The 24,873-nt window shown below is 51.5% G+C and overlaps 8 protein-coding genes across 8 annotated transcripts; 2 read left to right on the top strand and 6 right to left on the bottom strand.

Annotated features, from left to right (window-relative positions):
• Positions 1–178: 178 nt before the first annotated feature.
• Z517_03925 (uncharacterized protein) lies at positions 179–907 on the bottom strand (the record flags this gene model as incomplete). Its single annotated transcript, XM_013429256.1, has 1 exon — positions 179–907. One exon carries the CDS (start codon positions 905–907, stop codon positions 179–181), a length of 729 nt encoding a protein of 242 aa, XP_013284710.1.
• Positions 908–1,247: 340 nt separating this feature from the next.
• Z517_03924 (uncharacterized protein) lies at positions 1,248–2,625 on the top strand (the record flags this gene model as incomplete). Its single annotated transcript, XM_013429255.1, has 3 exons — positions 1,248–1,627; positions 1,686–2,034; positions 2,116–2,625. The coding sequence occupies 3 exons, from the start codon at positions 1,248–1,250 to the stop codon at positions 2,623–2,625; spliced, it is 1,239 nt and encodes a 412-aa protein (XP_013284709.1).
• Positions 2,626–3,265: 640 nt separating this feature from the next.
• Positions 3,266–4,495, bottom strand: Z517_03923 (uncharacterized protein; the record flags this gene model as incomplete). Its single annotated transcript, XM_013429254.1, has 1 exon — positions 3,266–4,495. The coding sequence occupies one exon, from the start codon at positions 4,493–4,495 to the stop codon at positions 3,266–3,268; it is 1,230 nt and encodes a 409-aa protein (XP_013284708.1).
• A 1,750-nt stretch (positions 4,496–6,245) lies between these two features.
• Positions 6,246–12,977, bottom strand: Z517_03922 (uncharacterized protein; the record flags this gene model as incomplete). Its single annotated transcript, XM_013429253.1, has 1 exon — positions 6,246–12,977. One exon carries the CDS (start codon positions 12,975–12,977, stop codon positions 6,246–6,248), a length of 6,732 nt encoding a protein of 2,243 aa, XP_013284707.1.
• Positions 12,978–13,551: 574 nt separating this feature from the next.
• On the bottom strand, positions 13,552–14,391 carry Z517_03921 (uncharacterized protein; the record flags this gene model as incomplete). The annotated part of the gene is made up of 3 exons (XM_013429252.1): positions 13,552–13,722; positions 13,769–13,981; positions 14,029–14,391. 3 exons carry the CDS (start codon positions 14,389–14,391, stop codon positions 13,552–13,554), a joined length of 747 nt encoding a protein of 248 aa, XP_013284706.1.
• A 1,947-nt stretch (positions 14,392–16,338) lies between these two features.
• Positions 16,339–17,802, top strand: Z517_03920 (uncharacterized protein; the record flags this gene model as incomplete). Its single annotated transcript, XM_013429251.1, has 2 exons — positions 16,339–16,458; positions 16,528–17,802. 2 exons carry the CDS (start codon positions 16,339–16,341, stop codon positions 17,800–17,802), a joined length of 1,395 nt encoding a protein of 464 aa, XP_013284705.1.
• Positions 17,803–19,169: 1,367 nt separating this feature from the next.
• On the bottom strand, positions 19,170–21,220 carry Z517_03919 (uncharacterized protein; the record flags this gene model as incomplete). Its single annotated transcript, XM_013429250.1, has 5 exons — positions 19,170–19,774; positions 19,825–20,044; positions 20,098–20,458; positions 20,514–21,000; positions 21,052–21,220. The coding sequence occupies 5 exons, from the start codon at positions 21,218–21,220 to the stop codon at positions 19,170–19,172; spliced, it is 1,842 nt and encodes a 613-aa protein (XP_013284704.1).
• Positions 21,221–23,212: 1,992 nt separating this feature from the next.
• On the bottom strand, positions 23,213–24,845 carry Z517_03918 (uncharacterized protein; the record flags this gene model as incomplete). Its single annotated transcript, XM_013429249.1, has 3 exons — positions 23,213–23,694; positions 23,804–24,356; positions 24,432–24,845. The coding sequence occupies 3 exons, from the start codon at positions 24,843–24,845 to the stop codon at positions 23,213–23,215; spliced, it is 1,449 nt and encodes a 482-aa protein (XP_013284703.1).
• Between the last annotated feature and the right edge of the window lie 28 nt (positions 24,846–24,873).

The raw sequence follows: 24,873 nt of genomic DNA, 5'->3' as shown, positions 1-24,873 counted from the left end.
GTGCAGTTTCGGTTAGAGATCCGCATGGCACGCGAGGATTTTGTGTGAGAAATCCAATCTATTGTATGTCTATTAGCATGGAGTTGTGCCGCCAAAGTATGTACCCAAGTGATTGCATGCAGAGGTCCGTCTTGGTCAAGAGGGTTGATGCGTGATGGCAGGAGACTGATCACACGAGTCAAGGGTCTCTCGTGTGTTCGGTGCGATCCTGGTCAGCATGGGTGGAGTGCCGTTGCCATCCCCATACGCTCCACTCGCAAAGACGTTCGTCGTCCCAGATGTCAAGCTCGGCCTGCTCACGACCTTCATGAAGTGCTTCAAGACCACCCTTTTCCAGAAGCTGCCACAATTCCCGAATCTGATCCAGGTAAGCCACACGCAATGAGTATGTCAAGATGACCCGGGACGATGGTCCTGGAGCCAGCCACCGGAGTATCGTTTTGGAGAGCAACTCGGGGTGCTCCTCCGAGTAAACGGTGTCTGCTGCAAGGATAACGCGGGCTTTGTCCTTTTCCGCGTGGTATAGTGTACCGCCCTGGATGGCAAGAGTTCCTGGGTTGCTCCAGTCCAATGAGCCACACTCAACAACAGCCTTCACGGTCGCCGCATTCAGTTTGACATTGGCCGCCAATCCAGGTACAATGGGCGGCAGGTCTGTAAGGATCACTGGTGATTTCCACAGCGCAGCCGCAGTGAGACCGACAAGACCGGTACCCGCGCCGAGTTCAAGGACCGGTATGCGAGCGAGGGAGGAAAGATCGACAGATAGTTTATGGAGCAAACCCGCAAGCACAAAGGATGATGCCCAGGTCGTTAGACTGAGGCCTTGTGCGCGTAAGGCTGGTTCTGTTATATTGAGACAAAGGTTCACGTCCTTTCCGCACGGGATGGAAAAGTGTCGAAGCATTTGAGAGACAGGTCGTATGAAATGGCTTATCTATAGATGTCTTGAGCAGAAAAGATGAGCTACGACTGACAATTTATGAGATCTTATCAAAGTGATCGGAATTTCGTCCGAAAACCTTACAACATTGAAGTCTATCACGTGGTTTTGATACGGACGACTAAGCGAACCAAGGCGAATGCGCAGTTTGTGCCTCCGAAGTGCATTTTTGTCGTCTTACTTCGACGTAGACTTTAGTGCGCAGCTTCAACGAATCTCAAAACTTCCATCTCAATCTGGTCACGAGAATCTTTCAGTTCAGTTCAAGCCCAACCCAGGGACCCGTCTGTCCCTACAACACGAGATGGCCTCTGCGGGTCGCGCCTCAAGGTCCATAAGCAGCGGACTCGCCGCAGCTATCAAACCCAGCTATATCTGTCGGACATGCAAACATCAACTCCTGCAACGCGAAGCACAGCAAGCCAGACAATCCTCCAGCCTATCATCAAGAGACTGCATGCGACGTGGCACGGGTCTTACAAACGTACAGCGCCGCCAAGTCTCCTTCAACTCTCTCCTCAACCGCTCTGAACCTTCCGATCAGCAATCTCTGCCGGAGGACGATGGAACAACTGCGCCGATTGAACATTACGTTGAAGCCACTACTTGGGACGGATTGGAACATGTAGGCCATCAGGGGCATTGGAGAGACCTTCCTCCTAATCCTAAAGACGACTATGAACCGTATGTATTTCCCACCTCAATTGCACAACCCAAGGCGATCTAAATAGGATGTGCGTAGCTGGCTCGATCCAACCACCACAACACCTCTCCAGCGCGACGAATTTCTCTCATTCCTTTACATATCCGTCGTCGAATGTTTGGCGTACAAGCAACTTGCAAAAGATCCAGCCATTCTTTTTGAACAGGGTCCGCCTGACTTCCACGGCGACATGACGTCTCTAAAGATCAAACTGTCGAGCTCTGGGATTGTGTCACACCTCGAAGATCCAAGCGGTGTCCTACAGAAAGCCAGCGAAGCGCCGAGGCCTGAGTCGGAGAGGCAAGAAGAGATCGAACTTTCCATACCAGAGGTGGAAGAACAGCTCGCTGGCGCAAAGTTTGATTTTAGTGATCCCCTCACGTTTGCTGTACGTTTTGCCCCTAGGATTCTTCCTGGGACCATTACCTTTTTTTTCTGTTCTCCAGCCCTGCTGACCCTCTCGTCATAGATTGTCAAGCGCTTTTCCCAACTCACCTCCCACCGCATCCCTGATCCTCTTCTCAATACCATCTTGCGCGGCAACAAGCCCCTAACCACCTTTGTGGACCTACTCACGCAAAGCGCGAAGCCAAAACCCAAAAAGTTCGCAGAGTTGTTGTTAGCTAAGCAGAAGAAAGCACTGGATTTCGCGGCTAAGGAGAGAACCGATGCCGAGATTGGGGAGACGCCAATGGCCGAGCAGACAGAGAAAGCTGTCTCTGGACTACAGAACGACGCTACCCAGAAACCCCCGAGGAAGCAGCGGCAGAAATTCCAGCCTTTAGGCCCCAACGTGATGATCTTCCCCCGCCGAGAGACGGAGGTTGATCGCGAAATGGAAATCGGGCGTTGGAAGGTCATCAAGCGCGAGCTCGAAAATCGCAGTCTGCCAGTGTACCCGCTTCCGAGGTTGGTGCCGGAGGGTGAAGCGTGGAGAAACGAGGAACCGGAAGGGGGAGTTGCGCAGAGGAATTTGTGAATGCAAGTCGAAACTGCAGGTCACCGCCAACACGACCTCGGACCCCTCCGGTCGAGATTCACTATGGAAGTGAAAACGGGATCAAATGAACGACTTGTGGGTTCCAAGAGAGGATGGAAGGATCACGTCCCTTGAGGCTAGGGAAAGACTGTACAAAAATAGAAAGAAAATTGTAACATGGACACAATATATACTCTCTAAAATCCCCGAAAAAACACCAGTTCCTTCGGCAGGTTTATGCAATCCAAACTTTTGACACCTGACGGAGAACGCAAATGCCTATGGTATGACCGACCGCTGAAGACAGATATATACAGATTCGTCCGGCCAGCTTGCACCGGCCAATGGATTTGAAACTGCGTGCTTTCTCCCAAAATGCTAAGAGACGACGCCAGGATATGAAGGGAAAGTGATATCGGCGAACGATTGGCGATGGCCGGGCCTGCGATGCTGTGGTTGTTTAGTGAGAGCCCGAAAGCGGTGGCTGAGCCAACCGCTGCTCACATTTGTCCTAATGAGGCTCGGAAGGATCAAGCTTTCACAACGCATGAACGGCGTAGTGGCGGCGACACGACGGCGGCGTGAGTCTCGTAGGATCGAGCAGGACGAGACTCGCGGGAGATCAGCCAGCAGAGAGATCTTACTCTCTGACAAAGAGGCCGGCCATGCCCATACCAGTACCGATGCACATGCTCACAACGCCGACCTGTCCCTCTTGTAATTGCGGCATCAAGGTCGCGAGCTGTCTTGTTCCAGTCATACCCAATGGGTGACCCAAAGCAATCGCACCGCCTCTTGGGTTGACCACGTCGGTATTCAACCCTAACTTGCGAATGCAATACAAAGCTTGACTGGCAAAGGCCTCATTGATCTCCCAGATATCGACATCCTCTTTCGTTAAGCCGGTATAGTCGAGGAGCTTCGGGATGACCACAGCAGGACCAATACCCATCTCGTCGGGTCTGCAGCCGGCGACCTTGGTGCCTACCCACTTCCCAATGATACTCTTGGTCAGACCGAGCTCATTGGCTGTTGATCTGCGCATGAGCAATGTTGCAGCAGCGCCGTCCGAGATCTGGCTGGAGTTGCCCGCTGTTGAAGACCCATCTTGCGAGAAAGCCGGTTTCAATTTAGCCATCTTCTCAAGGCTGGCATCGTGTCTGATACCGTCATCTTTGTCAACCACGACCTCTTTGGGTGGTGCATCAGGATGCTCTGGTGCGTATTGTCTGACCTTGACAGGAACAATTTCCGAGTCAAATAGGCCAGATTTCTGTGCCTTGGAAGCTCTGCGATGCGACTCGGCGGCAAAGGCATCTTGATCTTGTCTATTCACCCCATACCTCTTTGCCACATTTTCACTGGTGAGACCCATGGGCATGATGCAATCTTGTACATTGTCAATGGGGCTGTTCCTGAGTTCGTCCCAGAGCATAGTGGGGATCGCCTTGCTTCCGTAATTCTTTGTCATGCTCTCCATGCCTGCACCAATGCCCACGTCAATCTGTCCCGTTGTAATCATGTTGCCAATGCTCGTGACGGCAGCAAGACCTGAACTGCATGCTCGATTCACAGTGTGCAAGCCTGTGCGTTCGTTGAACCCGGCATGTAGCTGTGCCATACGAGCAGCCTTTGAGCCGCCTAGTTCAGCGAGAACCACACCTACGGCAACATCGTCAATTTTCGCTGGGTCGAGGTTCGGATTCGCAGCGAGGGTAGCGCGCAGGACGTGGGAGAGGAGTTCATGGTCGTAGGCATCTCGGAAACCACCTTTGACTGCTCGGGTGACGGGAGTACGTAAAGAGGAGAGGATGACAACGTCAGTCGGTTGTTTTGCGAGAATCTGCTTTAGACCTTTCGCGGCAGCCATGTTTGAGGAGAAACTCGGAATGTAGGCAATTCTAATGCAATAGGCAGGATTTTTCTAGTTCATCTATGGTGCGCAAAGAACTTCAAAAGCAGGAAGAAGCACCACCAGTCCTGGGACAGAGATATATAGAACAGCAGAACAGTAATCGTGAGCAAGCATGATTGTCGGGTAAAGAATATCACTCAATGGGGAATGTTGCCATCGGAAGCGGACAGGAGCCTCGGAAGCGACACTCGGCCCCACGCTGGGGTAGTTGGTGCGGCGGACCATACAGACTGCGGTGGCAGTATGTTTCTCAGCTACGGCGAAGCATATGATACATGATATGTAGCTGGCTTTCAATTTCCATGCACTTCACTTCATTCTCATCTCTTCCAGCAACATACAGAGGGAAGTCACTGTTGTCAACTAGGCATGCAATCCCGTTTGTGAATCGACACAAAGTTGTTCCGGTGAATAACAATTCTTTGCAGCTACCCTATTATTATATAACTGTTCTCCCTTCCTACTGTTTTCCTCCTTCACTTTCCTTCACTTCACTCTTAATCTCGCCAATCTGCCTGCTTGTAGTTTTCGTATTCGAACGTCACTTTTTCTTTCTTTCGTCTAAGGCTCGCCAACAAACCTGATTGCCTAGTTCTACTTCAATACCTGCACAAACCACCCCACACCTTGATTCCACTCTGCGTGCCAAGTCCTAGACCTTACAAGGAAAATGAGAGCCAGGAAACGATCTGGCGAGGAGATTGCCACACCCATTTCCCCAAGATCCCCCGTTGCACAAGCGACTTTGCTGCAACCCTCTGGCCCGAGTCCTCCAAACATGCCCATTTTCACGATCTTCTTGCGGCTATTGTCGGAGACAGAGGAAATGAACATAGACCAGAGGTCTTTGACCACTATGACGCTGAGTCAGTTGCGCGGGCAGACTTGCTGGATTTCCACCGAATAGGTTCTTCTATCTGGATCGGTCGCGGATCTCAGCCCAAATCCTTGACGATGCGGGAAGATCCCTCACACCCTCCGACTTTCGTCCACTCCATCAAAGATACCCTGCCGAAGTCAATCTAGGGCGAACTGAACGACGTGGGGTTTCTCGAAGCCGCACACAACAATACCTTCAGCAGATCATGCCTAACGATCAGCGATGGTTTGCTACTGACAAGGAGGCGAATACTCTTCTACACCTTGCCGCACTACGCTTTCTTCCTAAAAGTGTCGCTTGGATTATGTAACAGCCTGCCTCTACTCGGCTGATCACGACATGCAATTCGAGTGGCAATACTCCTTCAGGCGCATTGCTAGAAAAGCTCGAGATTGTGCGGACAAGGTCATGGTCCAGCACTACCATCACCGTAGTGTCAAATGACTTCCAAGGCTATACAGCTTCCATGTCGAAATGCGTCGCTCTGCTGAAAGGAGCTGAAATCGAGTCGGACCAAGATCTGGAACAATTTCGGTATGGCTGCACTTGCGGCAAGTGCATACACGGTTTGTCCCTGATTCCTTGCGATTGTGATACAAGACTGTCACTACCAACCAGCAAAACATGAAGAAATGGCCGAGTTTGTTAGATAGGAACATGGAAGATAGACAGCCCCCCTGACACATCCAAATCTGGATGTCAACCGTGATCAGAGAATCAAAAAGTCACATACATTTTCACTGTATTCTGATAGGTATTCACAGGCTCCACCTTGTTTCCATGGCTGCCACAAGCCCCAGGGCGGCTTGGTTAGACCGTGCATCTCTACTCTCCACCATCCTGCATCTCCTCATCTTCGTCTCCGTCCTCGTCATCCTCATCTTCATCCTCCCCTTCCTTGACGTCCACACTAAATGCCATGCTTTGGTCCACGCCGACGTACGAGTCGCACATGAGGAACAAGGTGAGGTCCTTCTTGCCCGCGGTGGGGACGACGTACTCCAGCTTCGTGCCAAATTGCTTCTTCGCGATCGTGACGCGTTTGATGGCCAGGAGCGACCTTGTCTTCTCCTCGGCGACGACGAGCCACCAGTTTTCGAGTTTGCGGAGTGGGTAAAAGGGGGCGTGGACTGTGATGTCAACCTCTTGCTCCGTGCCATCGCCTTTGCCTCCCTCTTCTTCGTCTTCGTCTTCATCGTCCGCCTCTCGCGAGATGCGGATCGACAAAATGGCTGGCTGGCCGGCTGTAACCTCCTCCTTGTCCTCGACGTCAAACTCCAGCTCGAGACTCGGGTACTTGTTGTTTGTAAAGTTCGCTGCCTCTACGAGTTGCCGATTGCTCAGACCCATCATCTGCACTAGTTTGGCCTGATCCGGATTCTCAGAGGGATCCATCGCCGTCATGAAATCGTCAATGTCCTTGATTCCCTGCTTGGCGAGAACATCCACAATTCGAGAGTCAAAATGTGGGATTTGCAGGAGCGGAGAGTCGCGATCCCACATGGCCTGCACGACCATCTGTGACATTTCCATGGCGTTCATGGCATTCAAGTGGCCCTCGGAACTTAGCACATCGACACAAGCCGAGAGCAACGAGAGCGTCTTTGACACTATGACCTCTTGATCTTTGGCGAGATCGATGGGCAATTGCATCCTCGAAAAATGTGCCTGTAGCAACACCATTGCTTTGAAGTGTGGCGAGTCGTATACCGGCTCTGACATCTTCACCGGCACACGATCATAGATACGGCGGAGTACGTGATCTTCATGCCGACGGAGTTGGATAGATTCAAACTCCGTGGCAGACGTGACAATTTCGAGGAGACCCTTGAGTTTTGTGCGAGCTGTAAGGGAGAGGAGGAAGGTCTGCATGGTGATGAAGGAGATGTTATAGTATGCGGCGATCATGGCGGGGTTCAGTGGGGATATGGTATCATCTTCTTCATCCAAGTCGATGATTTTGGCATCGGAGAGCTCCTTCAGCGTGGTTTCGATGAGCTCCGAGAGGTGCGTGCTGAGACCTTCGTGAGACGTGTCGTTGAGGCCGTAGTAGCTTGGGTTTGCTAGAAGACGGCGGTAGAAGTACGTGTAGGTGGTCCAGTCGACGGCGTCTTGTGTAGATGCGATTGTCTTTGTGCTGATCTCAGTGACAAACGCATCATGTAGCCAGAGTTGCAGATGGCTTTCTATGGGTAATGCCTCATTGAGGAATTTCTTGTAATATTCGCGCTTGACCGCCGAGACCATGAGCACGCCCTTTCCGACCTCATCTTCGCCAGGCCGACAGGCTCGACCAAACATCTGAAGGATCTCACTGATCTGGTAATCGACGTAGCGGTGTTCGCGGCCCACAAAGTACTGCGTTCCCATGATGACGACGAGATGCGCCGTGAAAGGGATTTCCCAACAGACGTCGCGGGAAGCAAGCATCACTTGGATGGCTCCAATTTTGAACAGATGAGAGACGATTCTCTTATCGCTGGTCGACAATGCCTCGTGATAGTATCCGATACCATGTGTCAAGGACTCGGCCAGAGCCCGTTCGTTGATCCGTTCCAAGAATGGTCTGAGTTCGTTCACGTCGGTATGCAAGAAGCGTTCATCGTCGTCATCCATGATGCACGCTAAGAGAAGATCGAGAGCTGTAGCCCGCACTTGTTTGCGTCCCGGAACGAAGACGATTACTGGCTTGTCAGGTGACAACTGTATGATGGATTGATATGTTGGACGGGCCATTGCCATCATTAGAGACGGGAAATGAGGGATACTGAATGACTGAATGTGTAACTGCATTCCGACCGGCCTCGTCATGGGGCTGAAGTTGTAAATTGTGTGTTTGTTGGCACCGAGCCATTCGCCTACGTCCCGCGCATTCGACAACGGGACGCTCAATCCAACAATCCGCATATTGTTTTCTAGTTGGATGTGGATGTATTGCATCCGGGAAACCACAACCTCATAGACGGCGCCATTTTCGCCGCCGATCATGTGGAGCTCGTCGGCAATGAACAGCTCCACGTTTTGTACATTTTTCCGGCGCTGCCATTGTCTTGACAGGACATCCCATTGAGTGGGAGTGGCCAATACCAGGTCAGATCTGTCCAGTGTTCGCAGATCAGCCGTAATCTCGCCAGTCAGGGTTGATATGAGCTTTCCGGAACCCACTCGGCTCAACCGTTCGTTCCAATCAGCGAAACGACCATCGACCAGCTCTTGGAAGGGAGCGAGATAGACTGCTTTGCCAGCGTCTGGATTCTTCCAATGTCGAAGAAGAGCAAATTCGGCACATACAGTCTTTCCGCTCCCCGTGGGCGCTCCCACAAAGACACTGTCATTGCTGTCGTATAGGGATTTGAAGACTTGAGTCTGGATTTTGTTAAATTTGTCCCACTTTGGATACAGCGCAACATAGTCTTTGACCTTCAGAGCCTGGACAGGCACAGGTTGTAGATCGAGAAGTGGAGTATGAGGAGGAAATCTTTCGGGCAGAATTAGCTTTTGAAATGAGACGGGAATTCTGGTCTCGGAATGCATCCACCGATCCGAAATCAGCGAGATGAAATAATTAGGTGGAATAGGCTCGCTGATGGGAACGGTGAAGTCAACCAAGTGTTCAGACATGTCACCTTCTGCGTACTCTCGCCGTAGGATGAACATGTCGTGGAATAAGATCTCCTCTCCATCACAGTCTTCCACAACAATCCAGAACGACTCAGCGGTCCCATGTATTGCTTCATCCCACACAAAGTTGGGGGTGATCGTCAGCTCGACACGAAGCAGTGATCTGGTGATCGGTTGCACTTGCGCTTGGACCTCCAGCCGCGGAAATTTCGAAACAAGGTCGCACACAACCCGGCCTGCCTTGGGAAGACCGAGCAGCTCCCCCATGCGGGGCGGGTCAAGGTCAAAGTAGCTGGACCAGGGGACTTCCATCCGCTCAGCTTTCTGGATGTATTCCCTGGGGCACATCGAAAATTGTCTTAAAGGAGTCATCGTAGGCCACATACGCTTCTCGGCCATTTTGCAGAGGTCCAAGGCAGTCTTTGCCACGCCAGCCCAACCTTTTTTTAGACATATTTCGAACATGGCTCTGATGATTCGACCTGCTGATTGTGTGACGTAGACCAGATCAGCCATCAAAGCCAGACCTTCTAACTTGAGGCGCGAGATAAAGGCTTGCAGGAGAACGTTGATTTTGGCTTGTGGTTCATCCATCCCTTCTTTGACAGGAATGGGTACTCTCCCGAGCAACTTCGCCAACTCAAGCTTCTCGTCTTGTCGGACCGGGATGTATTTGAATTCATCACTGAGAGCAAAAATCCGGAAGAGTTCGATTGTACCGATTGAGGGTTGGAGGTGGTGATTGTAGGTCAGCATAGAATTATGTGTTATATAGTAATGCGACGCAATGCGACCAAGGTCGGTGGCTTGCAGCTTTCCGGTCTTCTTCTCGTACTTGACAAGTCCGGCCTTTTCGAGAACAATGGCGGCCGAGTGGATGAGATCGACTCGCTTCTGCTCCAATGCCTCATCGTTGCCGTAATCTGCACCCACACTGTAGAGACCGGGCGAGCGTATCATCCGAACGAACAGATAAGTGTACCCGAGCCATTCAACGCCCTCGTCACGGGTGCGGATGTTTCCAAGGACAATTTCTGCGTTGAGGTTGTCGGCTAGTTTGCCCATCAGTTGGCTTTCGATGGGCAATTGTTGGTTCATCAGCGAAAGATAGTACTGAATCTCTGCCTGCGACGTGATGATGATACCTTCACCATATGAGTCAAACTGTGGCCGGCCCGCTCGACCGAGCATCTGAAGGACGTCTTGTGGACTCAGTTCGACCCAGCTCCCTTTTTCAGGGGAGTAAACTTGAGTGCCTTTGATGACAACCGTATGTGCGGGAAGATTGACACCCCAAGCCAGGGTTGCAGTGCAGACGAGGACTCTTAGATAGCCATCAGCAAACAGATCCTGAACAGAAGTTCGATCAGCAACGCCCATGCCAGCATGATGTATTCCGAATCCATATGGTAACAAATCTTTCAGGTTGGCGTCGTTGACCGCATCAGCCTCCTCCTGCAGAACTGACCTGCTTGCTGCGTCGGTCCGCATAATTTGACCAATTGTTTCCAGCTCGATCGCCTTGTCACGGATATATTTGGCAGTTTTGGCAGTTTCTTTCCGAGAGTGAACGAAAATCAGCATTTGTTGTTGATTAGTTCCTGCGTGCTCGATGGTTTTTGCGTAGCAGATGTCGTTCATTGTCTTGAGTTGCTTGATTGCTTTCTTGTCGGTCACACCGATGAATTCCTGCCGGAGAGGGCATGGTCTGAAAGACCCATCAAAGTGGAAGAGACCCTTTTCAGGATCGACTCGTAGGAAAGTCGCCACATCTCGGTAATTGGGCAGCGTGGCGCTCAGACCGACAATCCGCACAGGCTCGCCAGTCTGTTCAATCTTGCGGATAGTCCGACTGACAATGCTTTCGATGACGGGACCGCGGTCATCGTGTAGAAGATGGATTTCGTCGATGATGATGAGCCGTACAAGTCTGGTGTAGCTTTGATCGGTTGCTTTTCGAGTTATAACATCCCACTTTTCCGGGGTCGTTACGATGACCTGTGTGTCTGCGATTTGTTGCTTTGTGAGCTGTCGGTCTCCAGTAAGCTCAGACACCCGGATTCCATACACTTCAAGTCGCTTGCCAAAATTGCCTACTTGTTCCTGCACCAAGGCCTTCAAGGGTGCAATGTAAATGATCTTGAAGTCATCCAGCATAATTTCGCCAGTTTCTGGATTTCTATGCTTGCCAATTTCGCGCAGGATAGTCAGCATCGCAACATTCGTCTTGCCAGATCCGGTCGGAGCACATATTAGCATGTTCCCATCGTCGTGGAAAGCAGATGGGAAGCACTTCGACTGGATCCGATTGAGCTCCTTCGCAGACCCAAAACCCTGCCTTGCCCAATCAGGAAGCTCGGTGGTAGGGATATTCTTCTCGCCAGGGTCGCGTTTGGGCTTGGGAGGCGGGACATGGATTTCTTCATAGCCCTTGAATGTTCGCTTGGTAGAGCCTTGTGGAAGGACGACTTTTGGATTCGTCATAAGATGATTGCCCTGTTCGAAGACGAGATTGTCGAGATTGATGACCCGCTGTGGCTGAAGCCCACCGGAAAGACCACCGTCTTTTTTCGTTTCTTGCTCTTCTTGTGCTTTGGGGATATCAAGGTCCATCAAATCCAGCTTCATCTTCTTAGCCGGCCGTGGCTCGTCTCCGTTTCGACCTGATTTGCCAAGCAGCTCGTCTAACATTGCTCGATGGCCCGCCTCAACCATCTCGCTCTCCACGAGGTGTCGGGCATCCTCATCCTCAGCAGCTCTGCGCCATCTCGTTATCCAAACAATTCTTTCTCTGTTGGACACAAGTTTCCCCACCAGGTCCGCATGTTCATAGTCGAACAAGTCCATCAAGTCGTTTTCGATATCGCGCAGGGATATCTCTTCACCTTCGAGATTCTTGCCAGACAAGATCTGGAGGGCATCTCGGGTCTTTTGCTGCTGGATAACGGCGTCAGAGTACACCGAACCAATTTGCCGTTGAAGCCAGTAGGCATCAATTTCGTCGATGGGAACTAAGTCGGCATCCTCTCGCTTTCTGCGAGAAGACTCGCCAAGCCCGCTGTCTATGATCATTTCGGCCTCCTCATCATCATCTGGGTCGATATCGGGAGCAGCTGCCCCACCAGCTGACGCTGATTCTTCAAGGCCTGGTTGGTCTTGAATATCTTCCTCTTCATCACTGTCCCCTTCGTCTTCATCCCGAACTTCGTATGTTCGTCCAATGCCGTCTTCATCTACGTCCTCATCCTCGTCAAAGACGACAGCGACGCCCTGACGTTCGTCAAGTTCGGCCTCGTCAGCGCCGGCACCGTCCGCCATGTTCTCGTCCTCGTCTTGTGCGTCATAATCCGTTATCTTTTTGCCCAGATTGATCAATTCATTAAACTGCTTGGGGGTCATTGTAATGCCAACAATATCATCGATTTCCTTCTTTTTATCGAGATCTTTCAAGTTGTCGTCCTTCAGATATTCGAGGATGGCATCGGCTGCACTTCGGACGATTTCCTGCGAAACATCTCCAAGCGCATTTGCAGTCACGGTGAGCAGTAGGTCGTAAGTCGCCCGAGTGGCGGGAGTCCTAGGACGGTACTTGAGCCCTTCGATCAATGCATCGCCAGCCGAAAGGACGCCGGCACCTCGAGGTTGGGCAGGCTCACCCCTCTTCCGCTTCCTCTGCTCTCGTTCCAAAACATCTTCGCCTTCACGTATCGAGCCTCTTTCCACACCTTGTAGCCCTGGCGCAATCTTCTTTTGTTTGGGTACTTGATCTCGCGCGACTCGAGAACCCATATCACGGATGTTGAGTCTTCCAGCCAGAGACTCGGGGTCGCCAGTATTCTCATCTGTCCGGCGCGAGATAAATCGACGGTCCGCCTGGAGGACCAGGTTCGACATCGCCGAGTATTTGTATTGCGATACATTGTTAGGGTCTGCCATTTTGGCGACACGAGGATCACAACCTTATGGGCCAGTTCGAGCGAGTTGTGATGGTTGCGATAGGTGCGAAGGCGGCCTAGATGGTGGAGAGGATATCCGGGCAAAGTCGTCCAAGCCGTTAAGAGGGAGGATAGAATATCTTGGTGGCCATGAGCAGAAACAAGATCGTTCCGCACTTCCTCGCCTGTCGTCACTTAGAGAGGCTTCAATACTTCAGCTGCAATGTCGCTGCCTCTGTGACGGCGACCTCTACTGCTCAAAAAAGTTTCCCATACTCTGAAATCTTGGCATATCCATCGGCAAACCTTCTCTTTTCGTCGACACTGAAAACAACCTCAAAAAGGCTGAAACCCCTGATGTTGACCAGAGGATTTTACAGTTGTACGTATTCTAACAGCACAATAGCATAAAACCTGTCTCTGTCTCATGATGCTGCCGATTCTGCTTCGAAACTAAACTCCTCGAATATTTACTGCTTGACCATGGATGTTCTCTTGAAACTCAAGTCTTTCCCTTATAGGCTTCGGCAGCCATTGTACGCTGCAGAGCGGTTGAGGCGGTTACCTTGTCACAGCTATTCATCCTGGCCAACTGTATCCTGGCTTCCCAAAATATGTTTTCTGGCATATGCATTACGCTTTGATATCTCCTTCTGAACTCTTTCTCCATTCCGAACAATCCAGAATAGCACCATATTGACGAACTGCAATGCGCAAACTACAATTCCCCCGCAGAAGACGAAGTCCTTGAGTTCATCAGCGTGTAATCCTGCGAAAACCCATTTCTCTTACCATGTATCGACAGAGCGACTTAAATTCAACACTATCATTTCCATAGTTCAAGTGGATGCCTTGATGACTGCAAGACCAGGACCACAGATCGGACGATGAGGAATCGGGGCTGTTCCATGTTTTGGCATAGGCCAAACCAGCAATCCACACAGCGATTGAGACGGTGAAAGCTGACGATTCAAGCCAGATGGCCCAGAGCTCACTACGATGTATCTGGCACCTGTCAGCAAGGTCCAGCGACAGTCGGAAAGCAGTCTAACCTCTGCACACGTCATAACCAAAGCGGTCAAGTCAAACAGGCAGGAATAGCCAGCTGCGGTCAGTAGGACGATCGTCGGCTGCGTCCATATTATCGGTGGCCAAGCGGGTCGGTTGTTTCCCTCCGCATCCAGAAATCGAGATTCTTCTGTGGCATTTTTTATGATGATTGTGTACACCAGGGCTGCTCCGACGCCAATGGCGAGCAACACCGTGATAATTCGAATGGTGACGCGATAACCAGGGGGGATTGTGAGCAGCGAGCGTTGCCGAGCATATGTATATCGTGGTGAAACGGGGATTTCGCGGTCGGTCAGGGCTGGTGTGATACTCGATGTGCTCAGGGTCTTCGTGTGAGCATGCATTTCTCGGTGAGCAGGATAGTCGGTCGTCGAGATGATGTTCGGCCCTTGTCCTCAGCCAAAAAGATACGTTGTGTGGAAGGGAAAGACGGTGGACTTTAAGGTAAGGTATGTATATGAATACGCCCCAGTCCTGTGGGCCTTCGGCTAACCCTGTCTGCCGAAAGCAAGCTGAAATGGTCAGGGCCACAACAATGCCGCCCTTTTTAAGCGGACATGTTGGTTTTTTCGGGTCTCCTAGCCAGGTGAGGCCACGCCCGATGTTAAATCAGAGTCAAGCTAAGCGAGCAACTTGCCTTGAGCGAATCCCGTGCCTTCTGCTGTTTCCTCCTTCATTCCTCCTGACGCCTAGAATGCTTGTTATTCTTGCTTGTATCCCCGTCTTCAGCCACCAACGATCACTTTAGACGTGGCGTCCTTGCCTGATCTCACTTGCATATGCTTCAGCTACATTGCACCCGAGCGAGAGTGGGCTGAGCTTTGTTGGTGTGGCAGGTCCACCTCCGACCGCCAGCCCTCGACATCCAAGGCCACCCGTATTCCGGGTACTAGGTCCTATTAGGAAGGCTGGAGGTCCTCTCATTCGTTCTTTTTCAATGGGGAAGCGGCTTGAGACTCGACTTTTAGCACCTAGCTGCTTATGCCGATCAAACGACGGTACGAGCTTTTGGAGCTTGTTTCCATCCATTAGATACAGACTTATACACAGCAATTTTCAAGTCAAGCGCAATATGTTTTGGGCCGAATCTGTACGGGGCAACCAGCCTGGGACCGCAGTTCTTCGGTACAAGTCGTCAGTTTTTACCCTTGACTGACTCATGCGTGGCTCCAGACAGAACCTGCGAGCCTGCCTTATAGCCAGTCGGCAAGAGGTCATCTCTGTAAGGCATTCATCAAGTCAGGAAGAACCAATTACAACCGACCCCACCTGGTTTAACCCACCGTATGGTCTTCAAGGGCGGCACATAGCGGTAGATGGTCCTAAAGTACTGGTACAATCTTGAGAGTCCTCAAAGCCCAGCACCCAGAGTGCACAACTGCGCTGCGGAATTACGAGATGTCCTTGTACATTTCGCACATGCCTCTCATAGCTAACAGTGCCTTGAGACGTGCAAGTGTATGTAAGGCCATCGAATCAACGGTGTGGTCTCAGCTCGGACGCCGAGTTTACCGCACCAGCCCCAAATACAGCAAAACGTAAACGATGCCGTTTGGAGAAGGTGTTTCAGCACGGCGTTGCTAATGCCGCGACGCTCTTGGAGGACCGCCAGGGACTCTTTCTCTTTGAAGTGTAGAACGATCCCCGATGGTCAGCATTGTATAATGTAACTAATCACCTGCTAACTTATGTTTGGTGTTCAGGCTCAAGATCAGCCTGATCACTTGGTGCTGGATTTCTGGAGTGCACACCCACTTACTCCCCCTTACTTTCTTCTGCCCTGACTCAGGACAGACCGATATTATTATTATATATATACCATCATTCTCATTCTTACTGCAGCTGTGCATCGGATGTTCTTTCACATGCCCATCGAAAAGGGAACTAAATATTTTGCCCGAAAAGGAAGTAGGCCACAAGGCTGAGGATTGAGTGTCTAAATACTCCGCCCTATCAGCCTTGCAAAATGATATGGTCAAGTATATCCTTCAGAGGCGCAGGTCATACCATCGGCGCATGCGGCGCCTGGGCGTCTAATGCATACGAGTCCTCCCTTGAACACCTCTGCTTGTACCCCGTACTCTTCCTTTAACCAAGATGCGACACTCGGAATAACGACAGGAATGTCAGGCCCATTTCCAAGTCTCTCATCTGATTGTCTTCCCGTCTAATTCCTGCACGAATCGCATCGACCTTCATCGTCGCTGTCGTCCTTGTCTATCCAACAGATTCCCAGCACTCTCCTGACTGACGGTCCGGCTTACGCCTGCTTTCCCTCCCAACCGCCCATCATGGCGAACACGTTCCTAGATATATTCTATTCCCTATCTAGCTGTATATGCTGTTTTCCGAGCACTCCGCAGTTGAAGATCAATAACAGAAGCTTTCGCATGCTTCGACTACTGGGTGAGGTCGGTACCTCCTGAGAGCCTGGACATTTCAGCCATGCATAATGCTGACAACATGTCTCCTGTGTCTAGGGCGGCTTCTCTTACGTCTACCTTGTTCAAGACACCTCCGACTCGGCTCTGTACGCACTCAAGAAGATCCGGTGTCCCTTCGGCCAAGAATCAGTATCCCAAGCGCTCAAGGAAGTTGAAGCATATACGCTCTTTGCACCACATCCTAATATAATCCACGCTGTCGACCATGCTGTGCAAACCGATTCTACCACGAAAGTATCTGGGATCGGGACCGATACGGCCAACGGGGCTAGTAAAACCGTCTACATCCTCCTACCTTACTACCGGAGAGGAAATCTGCAAGATATGATCAACGCAAACTTGGTGAACCACACCCGCTTCGGTGAGCGACGGCTCATGCAATTGATGCTTGGAATCTGCAAAGCACTGAAAGCTATGCACCAATACCACGTGCGGAACACGCCATCACGGACTGCCGCCCAATCCATCCGCGAGGAAGCCGCAAGTGAAGATGCCGACGCTGCGAAACGGAAAGCTCGCGCCAACAAGAGAACAATGACGGCGTCACAGGAGAACGAAGAAGACTTGGCGGAAGAACAGGAAGAACCGCTCATGCCCTCGGATGAAGTCACCCGCGCACAGGAGGGCAAGAGTCCGGGTGATACACGGGCTTATGCTCATCGCGATATCAAACCTGGCAACATCATGATTGATGACGATGGCAGGACACCGATTTTGATGGATCTGGGATCCCTCGCACCGAGCCCAACGCCCATCACATCCCGCTCTCTGGCCATTGCCGTACAAGATACGGCGGCTGAACACAGTACCATGCCCTACCGCGCTCCCGAACTTTTCGACGTGAAAACCGGCTCCGTCATCGACACGAAAGTTGACATCTGGAGTCTTGGGTGCACGATGTATGCTTGCCTTGTGGGGAAATCGCCCTTTGAAGCTAGGAGCGACGAGACTGGTGGCAGTCTTAGTATTTGCGTGTTGGGCGGCGACTGGAGATGGCCTGATGAAGGAAATCTTTCAAAAGGCAAGAACAAGGTCGGATCTGCGCCGGCACGTTCGAATACTGCGTCATCCCAGAGTAGCGCAACCGCCGTAAATGGTGACGCAAACAAGTCACCCAATGCGACCGCGCCAGCCTCGGGTGGGAGGATATACCCACACCCGGCAGCTCGAGAAGTCGTGAGGCGATGTCTACAAGTTGAACCAGCGGAGCGACCGGACGTGGATGAACTAATGACCTTGATCGATACGTGTCTGAGCGAGTTGCCTGAAGACGACGAAACGGGAGGCTCGGAGGGCGACGGCGATCTGTGAGTCGGAACAGACTCGTCTCTTTGTTTTGGCTAGGTATTTGACCCCCCGGATGTGGTCTTCAAAGCTGTGGAAGGATACACGGCTCTAGATGTTTCGCTTCTCCCCCAAAAAGTACTCTAGTTATCGAGCAATTTTGGGGTTTGCTCCGTTATTTGGATATCTTCGATCTCGGGGCGTTTGGATGATCTTGTCTCCCCCTTGTGTCTGTGACATGGCATGATGTGAGGGCTCGGCGGCCGAATACAACGATGACTTATTTCCCCAAGGTATTTAAACGTTCTGTATGTATGTATACCTCGCACTCCTATATCTGTCTATAGGTACCTGTCCATGTAGGTATGTACCCATGCATGTACCTATGTTGATACCCAGGTATGTAGTGGGCATCTATGCATATATATGTGTAAAATGTACCTACCTCCCCCTTTCGTTCGTTCTTCTGGACCGCGAGCCCTAAGATCTGCTTTTTGACATGCGAGGGTAGGGGTACTTACTCGGTACAGAGAGACGGTCAGGGTAGAGGAAGAGGAACAGGAAGAGAGTGCATATATTAATCAATTCCAATCTCGAGCGCCACGAGGCTCTCGAGTCCGTCGTTACATGCTTGTCCACGTCTGTGTCCCATGTCTTTGTCAAGTCTTCTTTATCTGATTTACATGTACGGTACGGATATCAATTTCGCCCTCCCTGGAAAGCGTCGTCGAGGTCGAGACTATCTCTCACCCTCCACACGCTCTCCGCTCATCTCTCTCTACCATTACCTCGGTGCCTAGGTACTAATCTGATTAATATCTCTCTCCCCCTTCATGGCACGAAGCATTCAGACCCGTCCCTGAACCGTAGACGAGCCTCGACATTGCGTTCCCTGCCTCGACAGTCCTCCCAAGTCGTGCCTTGCACCCGATTTCATTGTAATATTTCGCATTTTCTTTTCGTGCCCTAGCTACAAAGGCCAAAACCTCTCCAGCGCGTTGCCTTTCTTTCCTAAATAATCTGACTGGATACAAGAAGAGTAAAGAAGTCACTAAGGCCAAGAGCCACGATGGTGTGGTTGAGCTCTGATTTGTTCCTCCCACACCCGCTCCAAAAAGGCCTCTGGAGACATGAAGCGTGACACAATGTGCGTAAAGACTCCATTTCGATCATTGCCATACCTGCTCGCCCTGTGTCGTACCAAATGTTGAGGACATCTCTAGGCCCTCCACGTGCACACGAGTGTCTCTCAATATCTGGCCATGAGGATGCATCAGCAGTGACGACGGACGACCCCTACCAAAACTCCCATGCACGCCTGAAAACATCGCAATTCACATGTCAATGATCCTGCAACCTCCAAGATCGTCACATTGCAGGTCTCGTATGCGCGTTCACTCGGCAGCCTTGACAACGTCGGCAGCCTCTGTCGCAGCCGCTGCTGATTCTGGGGCCTTCTCTTCGGTTTCAGGCGCCGCATCATTCGCCTTCACGGGTTCTTCGGCTTCTGCAGGCTTTGGCACTTCAGCATCAGCTTTTTCTGGCTCCGCATCCGCCACGGGTTCTTCTGCCTCAGGCTCAGCTGTTGGCTTCTCCTCAGCAGCCTCAGCAGGCTTTTCAGAAGGAGCAGAAGACTCTTCTTTCTTGTCTTCCTCGGGAGCTTCTTCGGATTTTTCGTCGTGAACACCGTTCGTGGCAGTATCCTTGTCGCCAGCAGCATCGCCATCCGCTGGCTCTGCACCAAGAATCTTGTTCCACTGGCTCAAAAGATCTACAGAGCGCTTTCGGAACTGGAACTCTTCATCTCTTGGAATGGTGTTGAGCTTGATCAAGGCTTTCAGAACCTTGTTGATCTTGGTGGTTCGAATGATGCTGACTTCCAAATCCGCGTAGCCTTCGAGCTTCTTGATATACGTAGCCATCATTGGCATCTCATCTTCTTGAGGAGCCTGGTCTCTGGACAAGAACCCTTTCTGCAGCTTGTGGCGGAGGAAGAGCACTGGGCTGGATTAGCTCGAGTGCAAACACTCAGAATAGTGAAATGCTTACCTTCTTTCTCACGGGCCTTGCGTGCCTCGACTGGGTCCAGAGGCTTTTCCTCTGGCTCCGGTTCGACCGCGTCTGCCATCTCTTCATCCTCTTGAGCGGCTCGAGACTTCCTCTTCTCCGATCTGGCCTTGGTTGCCTTCTCCTTGGGCTTCTTCTCCTCAGTCTTGGGTGTCTTGCTGGTGGTCAACTTGATCTTGGTGGTCTTCGGAGTCTTCGCAGGCTACCCATAGTTAGAATCTAGGGCTAACAGTTGGAAATACCACTGCTGCTCACCTTCTCATCTTCGTCTTCCTCCTCGTCGACCTCCTTCTTACGCTTTTTGGAAGATTTCTTGGGCTCAACGTCGACATCAGCATCTTCCATGTCGACATCCTCGACCTCGGCCTTGGCTTCGCTCTTGCGTTTCTTCTTCTCAGCTTTGGCAACTTTCTCGGCCTCTCGGGCCTCCTTCGCATCGATCTCAGCTTGCAAAGCTGCTGCGTGCTCATCAAGCATGTTCTTGAAGTATTGTAGGTCGTGGCCTTCGGCAGCGATCTTGTATGCGGCGAGGAGAGCCTTGCCTTTGCCCTTCTCCGGGATATCCTTGCATTCATCGGGCGTCAATGGAGCTAGGTCGGTGTTGTGGATCCACACACTGTCTGGTGTCAGCTTTGTTGTAACCATGAGAACCATGAGAGGGAGCAGCTTACAATTCATTCGTGCCTAAAAACATGATAGGGAATGTTCGTTCACTCATTTTCTTGCCGCCGTCTGCATAAGCTTCGTTGTAGGTTCCGTCGGCCTTCTTGGTGGTCACAGGTCTTGTGTTAATCATAATATCAGGAAGCATATCTTCATCTGCGATGATTGACGGCCAAGGGGGATACCCTTTCAGCCTAGCAAGATAGTAGTCGCCTGGTTGGGCATCGAGATGAGTGATTTTGGACATGGACTTCTTCTTGTTGAGCTTCTTCCCCTTGTGTTCAGCGACAGTGGATGACTTTCTCCGCGACGAAGACTTCTTGTCGGCAGGGGTTGCGCCGTTTGTCTCTGGTTGAGCAGCCTCTGCGTCATCCGTCTCCTTAGTCTCAGTGTCTTCAGCAGCAGTTGCGCCGGTCGCAGACTCAGCCACTGATTCTTGTGTCTCCTGAGGCGGCGCCGCTGCATCCTCTACAGGGCCATTTGCTGTCGCGCTATCTGTGCATCAAGATCAGCAAGTTTTCTGAGGCATGAAAGCATCAAGAGTACCTGTCGCTTGAACCGGGTCTGTCTCAGTGGATTTCTCAGCGGGAAGAGCTCCCGACATCTCCGCGACGGTCCCTGAAGCAGGCTCAGCTATCGACGGAGGAGCTCCATCAGCAGGTTGCGGCACTTTAACAGGGACCTCTGTCATTGGAGCCGTCTCCTCAGAAGCCATGTTGGACGGAGTTCAGTGAGGGAGGAGAGTGGAGAGAAGTGACGCGTTGGTGAGCGCGCAGGCGAGGAAAGGTCTTGACCTGTCGGAAGAAGATATCAGTAATTGTGTACTTGAAGAAATGCTGCTTAGTGTAAGACCGGATTGCCTTGTGAATGTAAGGAGCAGAGTGTTGTGCGCTGGGAATGGGAGGGACGCGACAGCACGAAGTAGCTGGCAAAGCCCGGATCCAACAAGATGAGCCACAGCAAACAGGGGGAGAACCACAGACCAGGCGACTCTGGATGGATGAAGGATAAGGACGATGATATCGATGCGACAAAGGTTGGGATGGTAGTGTGCGAGTGGTCGCGATGGGATGAGAGAGTGAGGACTGCGACTGCGACAATGATGGAGAAGGGAATTGAAATGCCCCAAAGCAATGCAAAGAGAAAAGCCACTGCAACTGCCTTGCAGCCAATCACAGGCACCCCTGCCGCCAAGGTCCTTCGGGGGAGCTGCCCTCTGATCCTGTGCAAAAGGAACTCGGCTGGTAATCGCCGGCGTCTTGCGCCCGCTAGGTAACCCGTGCTGTATCGTCGTCCTCTTTGTTCTCCTCAAAACATTGATCCGATCCGTTGGGAATGAACAATGGAAGCACTCACCAACGTTTTTTACCAGCACAATCTGTGATCGAAATTGCTGGTCTTGGAGATCGAGCTCCGATGAATTCCAACGGAGCGGGGAATAAGGAGGTCAATATGCGCGTCAGACACGGGGAAAGTTGAGAACTGCTTCCCAAGGGACCGGTCTCAGGTTTGAGGAACGCTGGCCGGTGTTGATGGTGGTGGTGTTGCGTCGTGATTTAAGGCGGATGAAGAAGCTGGTGATCAATTGCACCTTGTATCTTTCTTGTTCATTCACCCGTCAATACAAAAGTAAAGTGGCTGGGGATAAAAGAGCGCTCGCCCACCGGCCGGTCCGTGGGTGACTGGCGGCCAATGTAAAGCGCAGCTTCAGATCACAGATCGATGTCGGGAGCCAGCACCAAATGGGAAGGTATCCCTGAGGACGGTTGTGAGATCGGCCCTGGTTCACCTGGTCATTGTGTAGGTATTTCTCGAAGTATATCTTTAAGTTCTGACAGCTCTAGAGCAGCGACATAGGTCAATTCAAACAGAGTCCATAAACAGCGACATTGGCAGAGAGGCAGGGTGGCAGGAGACGACTTGCCAGAGAGCCATTACGGTGACGCAATAGTGCATGATACAATGTGTAGGGTGAAGTATATAGCCTACTGCTGAATCGGATGTCGGGTGAGTTGCGCCTGGCCATGCTCGGTGTATTATGTCATCTTGCACATTTCCATTCATTTCGACTCGTTTCCCCTACCAACACAAACACCCTTTCCACAAACAAACTGGTGTCTACCGAGGATATCTGAGTGATATGTGGTTGTCGTAGTGTACAGTAGATCCGTAGCTGATGTCCTAACAACAGGGGTTTAAGTCTTGTAAGATCTACGGCCCACACCCAATCTCAATTCATGATGGCAGACATGTCTCTCGCTTTGCTCTGTCCTCAATTCGTCTATTAACATATTATATACGACTCCCAAGTCTTATATACAGCAAGCTGGATGGGATGCAGATGTCCAGCCCGTTTCGTCGTCATATCGTCGCATCGTTCAACGCCTCGTGATTAAAAGGAAAGAGGGGAGGGTGACAAGATTCTATATACAACCAATCCAAATGATGCTCGTGGTAGCATTACTGTAGGCATGTAGGCCTGGTCTGTGGTCTATTCGTGGTCTCGAATGGAGAAGATAGGTCGAGGCAATAACTTTGACGAGCGGCACCCCTGGGATCGATTTTCTTGCCTATTAAGGCCCTTCCCCCAATAGATTGATGGGCGTGGAGGTCGGCTGCCAAACTGGTTTCGTAAGACTTGTATTATCGTGGCCATCCAATGTCGCAAGGCTTTCCGTAGTCCCGGTGCGGGAATTCGAGATCGACCTCAAGCAGCATTCGCCACAACAGGCCTCTTCTCCGGCTCCCAGCCTCCAGTCTCTCTGTTGATCCCAAGTCCTGTTGATGATTTCGCTTGCCTCTCAGCATCCAGCGGTACCTGGACAGGCTTGTGAATCCTCAAGCACCAGAGAAACCAATCTTCCAGCACGAGCAGGTTTAAGAGCACACCGTTAAACTTCCAGCCCAGGCAGCACACGATGGAGCCCGCCACCGCATCGAGGATGAAATGATTCGCTGTCGCGACGATGGCCATCAAGATGGAAAAGGGGTACAAGAAGCCGATGGCAAGGCAGAGCATCCGCCGCGTGCTCGGCAGCCGAATGTGAGGCGCGAGGTTGGGGTGAGAGTTGTTGAAGATGGGAAGATGAACGATCTTCCAGGGCTGCGAGTTCTCGGGGCCCAAGGGGATCGTCATGATAGTGACGCCGATCAAGAGGGAATAGCCAAAGTGCAGGGAGGGCATTGCCGCTGTTCAAAGGTAGAACTATTAGCATACATGACTTTTGACCGCTTGCTTCGCTACCAATGCGCTCCAGGAGAGAATCCCGAGAGAACATTGGAGAGAGTTCATACTCACCATATTGATTACAGAACCGGTTCTGCGTCCACACCGAACTTGCGCCTTCTTTACCATGCACAGTATCAACAAACCCGAAGCTCTTGGAAATTTCAGCCTGGGGTCCATCATATTCCGGGTCACTCAGCAACCGAGGTGGCATGCACGGCCAGAGCGTGAAAACGATGAAGGCAAGCAAATTGCAAACTGCCATTGTCCTTCGGCGCGCCTCGTAGAGCCATGGTCCTGAAGGTGACCCCACCGGTAGGGAGTCGCCTCTTTTCCCGCTTGACTGAGCAGCCGCACGACGTTGAATCAGCCGGTTCCTAGTGATGGTATAGTAGTACAACCACACCAAGAAGGCGATGGTGCCAGGAATGTGGATAAAGCTGTACAGCCAGTTGATTGACATCATCAAGCGCGGGTAGGACATGAAGAATTTCTGGACAGGAAGTTCCCAGAAGATGTGCAGTCGCTGTTCGAGTTCAATGACTTGCAGCGCATGTCGGCGCGCAACGTTCACCGTTCCTTCAACCAAGCTGAGGGCAGTGAATGCTCGGCCGAGCTGGTAGACCTATTTACCACGAGTCTGTCAGAACACAAATTCCCTGGTGGGGGACGGGGCTGTCTGCCGGATGTTTAGACTGACCCAGTATATCAGAGCCCAGTACCAGGCTTCGACCAAGAATGGAAACTTGTGCAATATTCTGCTGAGTAGTCTATGTCTGAACATTGCTGTATTCGGTGTCTGAACCACCCTTCGGTGTCCCAAGACAGGTATCTTCAGCTCGCGCTCCCGCCATTTGTCCTCTTGATTTGGTAACAGAGATGGGCTCAGAGATCTCTTCGATCGGGATATGTGTAGATTTTCAATGTCCGCATCTGCGCCGCTGTCGACTGCGCGAGCGAGGGGAAGGTCAGGGACGTCGTGGTCATCTTCTTCGGCCGAGAAGGTGAGAGGACTCCGTGAGGACGAAAAGGAATCAGGCGCTCGGTTGATCCAAGCACCACCAAAAAGGAGGACGACCACGGCCAGAGGCTCGAGGAATGCGCCTGCGCCCATTGCGAGATCTTCCCTTCGTCTTCGTGCG

The sequence above is a fragment of the Fonsecaea pedrosoi genome (assembly GCF_000835455.1).
Source record: "Fonsecaea pedrosoi CBS 271.37 unplaced genomic scaffold supercont1.3, whole genome shotgun sequence".
In the NCBI taxonomy this organism is placed as follows: domain Eukaryota; kingdom Fungi; phylum Ascomycota; class Eurotiomycetes; order Chaetothyriales; family Herpotrichiellaceae; genus Fonsecaea; species Fonsecaea pedrosoi.
Note: the sequence above shows the minus strand (reverse complement) of the source record. Positions and strands in the feature narration are given on the sequence as shown.